The sequence below is a fragment of the Priapulus caudatus genome, unplaced genomic scaffold (genome assembly GCF_000485595.1).
Source record: "Priapulus caudatus unplaced genomic scaffold, Priapulus_caudatus-5.0.1 Scaffold1583, whole genome shotgun sequence".
NCBI classification, from domain to species: domain Eukaryota; kingdom Metazoa; phylum Priapulida; class Priapulimorpha; order Priapulimorphida; family Priapulidae; genus Priapulus; species Priapulus caudatus.
Genome location: NW_014578644.1, coordinates 39,573 through 49,986, shown reverse-complemented (window position 1 = coordinate 49,986; position 10,414 = coordinate 39,573). Strand labels below are relative to the sequence as shown.

The window sequence follows — 10,414 nt, the reverse complement described above, 5'->3', positions numbered from 1 at the left end:
TTTTTTAGAGATATCTTCAATTTAATTAATATTTTGAGATCATTACAAGTATTTATTGATTAAGTTACTATATTTGATGTATATTGGTGTACCCAATATTGTCAGTACCCACAGTAGATATGGACGTGAACGACGCATGACAAAATTCTTACGAGGTGTGCCAAAGAAACGTCTGACTGCCTTTTAATTAGAAGGCTTTATTAACAATCTGTCGCGCGGAATTGTATTTAATTCTACATTACATCAATACTTAGCAACGGTGGGTTGTTCTTAGTGTGATCGCTGAATGCAGTCATTATATAAAGTAACAAACTAGGGGTGATTTCGAAGTGGTTGTTGAGAGCACATGTCGCACATGTGATGGAACTGAATGTGACATGCATATAGGTAGGTAATAGGAAAATATGCGATATCAGGGCTCGAATTTCCCTATTGCTAACTCGCAAAATGCGTGTCGATATTGAGAAACTGCGAGTAGAAAATATAAGCAATTGTGATTTTCTGCGAGTGGAAATTCATAGCATACACCAAAACTGGCCGGAGGTGGTGGTTGGCTGGCAAGAAAACCAAACGCCCCACAATTGCCCAAGGCAATAGATTGACACTGATCTTATGTTTCAGTGTTCAAACCGCAGATATTGCTTGTTACATGACACATTCCATTGGGAAGTAACTGGATTGCTGGTGGTTAGCTTCCAGATACGTCGTAAGGCCTACTATTAGTAATAAGTGGTTAGTACTAGGCTACACAGTACCTGACATTGACAATGCGTGTCATTGAATTTTGATGACATGTGGATTCTTCTTTATAAAATTCTTCACAAAGATCCTCACGAAGAGATTGTTTCGTTGTTCAATAAATAATAAAGCCAAAGGTTTTATACAAATTAGATTTGATTCATTTCAAGTTACATTTCATATTCAAAATATATAACTTGTACGTTTTTTTAAACACTGATACTGTGTATATTCGATGGATTAGCTGGATTCATAATTATGCCTGTCTGGTTTCTTGAGCACCCGGCAGTTAGATGCGATATGATATGACTACTAGGCACTTAGGATATGACTACTAGGCACTTAAAAAAAAAACAACCCCTAACCCTAACCCTAACCTAACCTAAACCCTATACCTAACCTAAACCCTAACCCTAACCTAACCTAAACCCTATACCTAACCTAAACCCTAACCCTAACCCTAAAAAAAAAAAATATTAAATTAAATTAAAGTGCCTAGTAGTCATATCATATCGCATCTAACTGCCGGTTGCTTTCCTGATTCTTTGATTTCTGCTGTCGAGACCTTGTACCCATAATGCTTTGCACGTTTGCTCAACGATGAACACATGACGTAAGCATAGCTATTTATTATGTATTTATTGAAGATAACATAATGAACATAATTAACATAAGAAGACAACAAATTAATACAAAGTTCATTTTAACTAAAAACAAAAAGTGGTCAATATTTGATTTCTTGTCGATGTCGAGGTGACATTTCTCTCAAATCACATGTCTCCCAACATTTGTTGATTGATGTCGCACGGACGTCCAAATCACATCAATCGACGTTATGTTCTAAAAACGACCAATATACGATGTCGACTCGAGGTGCTGTTGCCCACTGGGATGTTGTTCTTTATCACATATAAACTTTCCTTCATAACACTCTATCAGTTATGTACGGTTCTACCCGTAGGACATTAGAATTTAACAATCTATATAAATTTGTGCGTGACCCTATAACTCTTACAGATACTATTTGAACTGTGTGAGTGTAACCTAGCAGCAGCTCTACGCGTAACACTCACTATACGCACCTCGTGTTACTGACTGTGTGAAGTGTAACTACAGCAGCTCATGAACGCGGTAACAATACATCAGCCGCACCATCGTGTACTGATGTGTGAAGTGTAACTACAGCACCTGAACGCGGTAACATCACTATACCCACCACTCGTGTTACTGACTGTGTGAGTGTAACTACAGCACTCATGAACGCGGTAACATCGCATACCACGCATCGTAGTTACTGACTGTGTGGTGTAACTATCAGCACTCATGAGCGTAAATCACTATATCCACCATCGTTGTTATGACTGTTTACTGTAACTACAGGCACTCATGAACGCGGCGGATATACATCGGCTATACCATCCATCGTGTTACTGCTGTGTGAGTGTAACTACAGCACTCATGAACGCGGTAAATCACTATATCCCACATCGTGTTACTGAGCTTGTTATTTTGGTAAATAAGCACTCAATGAACGCGGCGGTAATCATCAAACTCTACCTACTCATCGTGTTACTGACTGTGTGAGTGTAACTACGCCTCATGAAGCGCGGCGGTACATCAGCTATACCGCACCTGTGTTAACTGACTGGTGAGTGTAACCTACAGACTCATATGAACGCGGTAAGCATCGCTATAACGCCACCATCGTGTTACTGACTGTGTAGAGTGTAAGCTACAGCATCATGAAGCGCAGGTAACATCGGCTATAGCTCACCACATCGTGTTTACTGACTGTGTTACTGTACTACAGCACCATGAACTGCGGCGTAACATCGCTATACGCTGACATCGTGTTAGCTGACTTGTGAGTGTAAATACAGCACTGCATGGAAACGCGGCGGTATACTCATCACTATACCCACATCGTGTTCTGACTGTGTTACTGTAACTACAGCCTATGAAGCGGTAACATCACATACCCACCATCGTGTTACTGCCTGTGTTACTGTAACTACAGCACTCATGAACGCGGTAACATCGTTTTTTATACCCACATCGTGTTACTGACTGTGTGAGTGATAACTACAGCAAACACTCAATGAACGCGGTCGGCTAACATGCGCTATACCACCAATCGTGGTTAGCTGACTGTGTGAGTGTACTACAGCCAGCTCATGAAGCGCGGTTAACATACTATCCCCCACATCGTGTTACTGATGTGTGAGTGGTAACTACAGCCCTCATGAACGGCGTAACATCACTATAACCCACCACTCGGTGTTTACTAGACTGTGTGAAGTGTAACTACAGCACTCATGAACGCGTAAGCATCGCTATACCACCATCGTGTTACTGACTGTGGTGAGTGTAACTAGCGCATCATAAGCGGTAACATCAGATATACCACCATCTGTGTTTACTGACTGTGTGAGTGTAACTACATCAGTGACTCATGAACGCGGCGGATAACATCACTAATACCCACATCCGAGTGTTTACTGACTGTGTGAGTGTAAACTACAGCACTCATGACAGCGTAACCATCACTACCCACGGATCGTGGGTTACTGACTGATGTGAGTGTAACTACAGCACTCATAGAATCGCGGCGGTAACATCGCTATAACGCCCTCATCGGTGTTACATGACTGATGTGAGTGTAACTACAGATGCTCATGAAGCGCGTACATGCGCTATATCCCACCGCATCGTGGTTAGCTGCCTGTGTTAACTGTAATACAGCACTCATGAAGCGGGTAACATCACTATAAACCACCATCGTGTTTCTGACTGTGTGAGGTGTACTTACAGCACTCATGAACGCGGCGGTAACATGCGCTATATACCCACGATCGTTTACTGACGTGTGGAGTGTAACTACAAGCACTCATGAACGGCGGCGGTAACATCACATCCGCCACCCTCGTGTTAGCTGAGCCTGTTGTGAGTGTAACTACAAGCACTCATGAACGCGTAACATCGCTATATCCAGCATCGTGTTAGCTGAACTTGTGTATACTGTAGACTACAGCACTCATGAACCGGTAACATAAGCTATACCCACCATCGTGTTACTGACTGTGTGAGTCGTAACTACAGCATCATGAACTGGGCGGTCAAATCAGCTTACCCACCATCGATGTTCGACTGTGTGAGGTAACTACCAGCAATTCATGAACGCGTGAAATCGTTATAACCTACCATGCGTGTTCTTCTCTGCCCTCGCCTCGGGGAAAACGTACGTCGCGTAGGTGTTTAGCTGCTCATCTGTCGACAGACGAGAACAAGTGAGGGCGGGTGCGAGCGGGGGAGAGTCGTATACATTCAGGCTCAAGCCTCAGACATGTGAGCATTTCTCAGTATGCGGCATATGTTCTAAAGCTAGCACTTCTAACTGGTCAGCGACGTAACATGGTGTTATTGATGGCTCAGCCTTAAAAAATTGTTTGTTCCCTTTCCTACTCGTACTCTCAGGGTACGATAGGTAGTAAGTAAAAAAAAATTTTTTTTTTGACAAGATTGTGTATACAGTGTATGTATAATTGTTATAATCTGTTTGTGTGTATATGTTTTTGCGGAACGAATTTGATTTTTTTTTTGAGCAAAACAAATAATTTTGTTTTGTTTTAATCGCCATAAAATGTTCGAGTAGCGTGCATCTTGGCGAGTCGTCGTAAGGGAAGCAAGCCAATATTTTATTTAGGCCTGGCAGTGTTGCCAGCATTGTATGGCAATGTTGCCAGCATTGTATGGCAATGTTGCCAGCATTGTATGGGAATTGCTGGGCTGCTGGCGTTACCATTGTCCCTGCCATGTCTCATTTGAAGGCCTTGTACTTTGCTTGTCCGGAGTCATGGCTGCTTCTCGTTCCTAGGACAAAACAATCGTCAATCAACGAATCGTAAATACGCCAGATATATAATATGTCTATCATACTGTTCTAGATAATCAGATTAGCTTTCTTAAAATATAATTATCTTGCTACAGATAGCGAGATGTGACTAAAAGTCGGACAAACACGAGCAAAATAAAAAAATGGTTATCTTGTATAAAATTCATTTTTAATGTCCAACCCAGCGCGGCGTGGGATGGAGGGTGAACTCACAGCACGCGGCACGGATCGGCAGCTCTCGTCTCTTCTGGAGCGGGGCCGATGCCTCCACTTCGGGGCCCGCGCTTCTCGATGAAGGTGTCGTCAGTCTCCCTGCTCGGCACGCAGGTAAGTAGGATCGGTGGCTGCTTCACATCCCTTCCATGCCTCGTCATCGGTGGCCGAGTAGCTGAGCTCCTCGGATCTCTCGCATGTACGCGGAGACAACGTGTCAACGAAGGAAACGACGTGTTTTCTGGGAAATTATGTTTTAGCGGGAATGTAGTTTTAGGCAGATGTGCGTGCGTGCGTGCGTCGTGCGTGCGTGCGTGGTGCGTGCGTGCGTGCGTGCGTGTGGTGTGTGATCAACAATCAGTGATGCGCCTCAGTATGAACAAGATTTTCATTCATCGGCAATTTCTGGTGTAGTGATTTAATGGAACATTATGAAAACAGTAAGTATAACTTACTGCAACTAAAGGAGGCAGGAATCTCAGGGATGACAGGCTTGCGTTTTTTTATTCATGTGCTTTCGAGTTTTAGCCTGACGGACGGGCATTTGCATATTATAACTGCGTTACTTAATTACAGCTGTGGACGTGACGTGTGGCACGCACGTCGGCACGGACGCCGCGAGATGCCGAATGAAAGATGCTGGTGAGGAGGAAGGAGAGAAGGGAAGGGAGGGGGAGGTGAGATACAAAGGAGGAGGACAGGAAGAAGGAGGGAGGAGAGGAAGGTGAGAAAGGAGAGAATGTATGCGGAGAGGCGAGAGAGAAATGCAGAAGATAATAGGGGTAGGGTAGGAAGAGAAAAGGGAGGAGGGGTAAGAGATGAACGAGGAGAAAAGAGAAGGGGCAGAGAGCAGGGTAGCGTGGAGGAGAGGCATGAGAAGGAAGGCACAGATCGCGACGTGAATTAATAAGAACTACATAACAGTTACTCTAACCTACATACTGAGGACGTGTCTAGTGTTCACTATAGTATACTAATAAGGGCTACTACTAAATACTAGTAGTCATTCCTGCAAGTAAACTCTGGATGACCATAGAACACATGCAAGAATATTGCTAGGGATAGGGTAGACAGTGTTAACATAGCTACATGTCATCCAGACTGGCCATGTCAACATATTAATACAGAGATAGGCCCAGGGTTCACAATATATCCACCAAGGCTCGGCCCAGGGTCAAATATTAACTCAAGGCTAGCCAGGGTCATATTACATCAAGGCTAGCCAGGTCAAATATTACATCAAGGCTAGCTCGGGTGCAAATATTAACATCAAGGCTAGCCAGGGTCAAATATAATCAAGGCTAGCCGCAAGGGTCAAATATACATCATGGTAGCAGGGTGCAAATATTAGCATCAGCTAGCCGCATGGTCAAATATAAAGTCAAGGCTAGCCGCAGGGTCAAATCATTACTCAAACAAGGGGCTAGCCAGGTCAAATTATTACATAAAAGGCCTACCAGGGTCAAATATTACATCCAGATTGGAAAGTGGTGAAATATTACATCCAAACTGGACAGTGGTAAAATATTACATCCAAACTGGACAATGGTAAAATATTACATCCATACTGACAGTGGTAATATATACCATCCAGATTGGACAGTGGCAAAATATAGTAGTCAATACAACATCCGGGCGTAACTGCAGTGGTCAAACATGACATCTATACTGGACAGTGGACAAACAATAAATCCAAACTGGAGAGTGATTAAACATTAGACTGGGTACAGGTGGGGAGGGTGTGTCACACTCGTTACCTCGAGCCTTCTGCAGGGCAGTGTCAGCCCGTTGGGTTGCTCTGTGGAGTTGTGGAAGAATCATCGGTCGGCAGTAGTACACCGTCACCATCAGATTGTTCCCGCGTGGCCACCACACGCACACTACATGTGTAACACGCGCATGTAACATGTAGCCTGCACTACAGTGTAAGCAACCTCGCATTGACATGTAGCGCCACCTACATGTGTAACCACGCGCATGTACATGTAGCCCCACCTACATGTGTAAGCCACGCGCATGTACATGTAGCGCCACTACACGTGTAAGCACGCGCATGTACATTGTAGCGCCACTAACGTGTAAGCACCTGCCACTTACATTGTCTTACGACCTGTCTGCGTCACGCTGCATGCAGCCACCTCCCACGCGTATGTAATGCAAGCGCCACCTGCAGCACGCGTATGTAAATGCCGGCACCTGCGCATGCGTATGTACATTGCAGCGCCACCTGCACATGCGTTATTGTACATGCAGCGCCACATGCACACCGCGTATGTAATGCAGCGCCACCATGTGTGGCATGCGTACGTACATGCAGCGCGACACTGCGGCATGGCGTATGTACATGCAGCGCACTTGCATGTTATTTACATTGCAGGCGCCGACCTGCGCTCGCGTATATACATGCAGCGCGCCCACGTTGCGCATGGTATGTAATGCAGCCGCCAACTGCGACCAGCGTATGTAATTGCAGCGCACCAGTGCGCGATGCGTATGTACATGCAGCGCACCTGCGCATGCGTATGACATGCAGCGCCACCTGCAACACGCATCTGGTACAGGCAGCGCGAAACCTGCGCATGCGTATGTACATGACGCACTAATGTGGCAGCATTCACATATCCTCTTCGTTTTATGAGATATTAATATTCAGAGATACGATGTAAATTTCTTAGAGATTATAACGAGAAGATAGTTAACAAGATTTTGGGGCCGAGCAGGTGATGTCTAGCATCCTAGCGAGTTAAACTTACACCAGTTAGCACTCGTGATACTCTGTGATAATGTACAGATAGATAGATATAACAGTTAATTTGAACAGACGATTGACTATATATAATAGACAAAGATGAGAGGAACGGGAACAATGCCGAGTAGGAGGAAGTTCTAAAAGGTAGTATATATGGAAAGAAGGGTAAATCTAGGATAATATCGTGCACAAGGTACGAACACAGTTCATCATCATCACTCACCTGCGGCTGCCGCCGTCGCTGCAGCGTGGTGCCCCTGGGGAGATGGCTAGCGTCCTCCGCCGCTGCCTCCTTCCATCTTCGTCTGAGCGACACTGCGAGACAGACTACCCAGCGGTGAGGCGGTGGTGCACCGACTGCCACTTCTGGGGAGTCGCACGGGAGGAGGCTGACGGGGAGTGGCTCCGGAGAGTGCCAATCTTGTCTTTCCACAGCTGACGCCTGGCTGGGGAACTGAGGAACGCCTGTCATGAGAGCAAACAGAGCGAGACAACCTGAGATGGATGAATAACAAACGATCAACCACAATCAATGAAGAGGATATCGCTGGCTAGATATATGGTACACGATTTTGCTAATCATGCGAGAGCTCAAAATTCCTGAGAATCCTAGTTCATTCTCTCTGTCTCTGTTCTCTCCCACTCTTCATTTCGCTCTACTTCTCTCTCTCACTCTCATCTCTCCCCCTCCCCTCCTCCTCTCTCTCTCTCTCTCTCTCATCTCTCTCGCTCTACTCTCTCTCTTCTCTCTCTTTCTCTCTCTCTCTCTCTCTCTCTTCTCTCTCTCTCTCTCTCTCTCTCTCTCTCTCTCTCTCTCTCTCTCTCCCTCTTCTCTCGCTCAGCTGACTCTCTTTCGCTCTCCCTCTCTGCGCTCTTTTGAAATTTCGCGATCGATATGCAGAGTTAATCCTCATAACTTAGGCGAAAAGTTTGAAAAGGCTTACAAAGTCACACTGCAGCGACGAAATGACTGCTATTGCGTGAGAAATTGGTACAGACTGCTGATTGCTCTCTAAACCACAGACACTACAGACCGGTCTGATGCTAGTCTAACCACAGACACTACAGACGGTTCTGATTGCTCTCTAAACAAAACCACAGACGGTTTTTGAACTGGCTGTCCAAGAAAAAAACCACAGGCAACTACAGATTCCTTTCCATAATTATATGATTTCGAACGAATTCATATATATTATCAGAGGAATAATAATAAATATTATAACAAGTATTATTATAATAGATTATTATAAAGATTATTATAATATACCCGCCTACGTTTATAAAGATTATTATAAATAGATTTATTTATAATAGATATTATAATAGATTATTATAATAGATATTATTCACTCTGATATTATGTATATATACATTCTTCTGCATTCAACAGCTTTTGCAGCCGAATTGACAGAATCTTTAACTTGTATATCCGGACGAACAAAACTTCTATATAAACACTTGAAAAAACACTCGACAAAGGCGTCACGCTACACACACTCTACAATGCAGTCCGACTGAATCGTGCTGAATTCTGAATTAGTGCGCATAGTGACCAGCTACACACAAGACTCCACAGCAAAACCAGTCAATAATGCATCGCTTCTGGCGCCATTCGTCGAATAAAAAAATCTACATCGACGTTTGACTTATAAGCGAATGCAGATTTGCTTTGTCCAGATACCAGCTGTGATCGGCAACTAGACATTCGCGACTAGGACAGGACAGCCGTCGCCGGGGCGAACTCGTCCCGTCGTCATGGCGACGCTTGGAACACTCGCGCTGCGAACGCGCAGAAACACACACAGCAAGACACAGGAGGGAGCTATAGTAACACAACTAACGACAGGGGCTAGCAGTGGCGTTTCCCGTGAATGTCGGCGATCAAACTGCAAAGGGCGGCGCGCCGGCCGGCGCGGCCCCGGGCCCGCCCCGGCGCTGCGGCGCCCGCCGGCGGCGCGGCCCGGCGGCCTCCAGGATCGGACTCGCTGCGTCCCTTAAGCGACGGATCCTCATCAAAGCAAACAGCGAAAGCGCTAACCAATCACCGACCTCAGCCGCACTAACATTAAATTTAAACAAATTTTGATTCGCTAATGCAACAATAATTAAGCAGCATGCCATGGCAGTTAACACAAAGCGATAAGATGATTACTAATAAAGTAATCATAAGGTTATTCGTTAAAAAAAATGAAACTTTGTGGAACTGCAATGATGATATAACCCGATGAAGATGTTGATTTCTGAACTGTTATTACTGTTTCGTCTATTATTGTTGTCTGAGTTTCGTTATTACACCACGCATGAAATGACTGCTGTATGATGAAGATCTGTGGTAATGTGCGGTTAATCATGGTTACGTCGTAGTTGCACGAATGAAACAAAACAATGAATCAATGCGTATGCAAAAAAAAAGCAAATAAATATAACGCCAATTGAACGAGTTCAAAGAAAAAAAAAAAGCGCACATAGTGCTTAACTGGCTGTTCAGGTGTTTTAGATGCAATGCCTACTGGTGCTGTGATCGTCCAAGAGGAGGATCTCGCCGTACAGCTCTCAGCGGTGCACCGCCCGTCAGCTGGGGCGCCACGCCGGCCGCCTCCGCTCTCGCCTGACGATCTGACAGGCTTCGCTGCAGACTTCCACACGGAGTCGGCTGCGACGCTGGTAGGTGGCGCTGCCGGCTCCTGCGGTGGCGCCCTCGCTGCCGTTGCTGCCGGCGGAGACTTGATGGGGATCTTGGGATGGGCTCCACGTGGACGGAGGTTTGCCACAGCACCACTCTCCCCTCGCTCGCACTCTCGTGTAGGTGGCGGGGCAACGCT

General features: G+C 45.3%; 1 protein-coding gene across 1 annotated transcript in view; it reads right to left on the bottom strand.

The window, feature by feature from the left end:
- LOC106817067 (serine/arginine repetitive matrix protein 2-like) overlaps positions 1-10,414 on the bottom strand; it is a gene marked incomplete at its 3' end in the record, with an annotated part of 45,287 nt that overhangs the window by 6,664 nt on the left and 28,209 nt on the right. The window contains exon 4 of the mRNA XM_014821714.1: positions 10,070-10,414. This exon is cut by the window's right edge and continues 1 nt beyond it. Coding sequence (XP_014677200.1) covers positions 10,070-10,414 — 345 coding nt within the window. The remainder of the gene's footprint in view (positions 1-10,069) is intronic.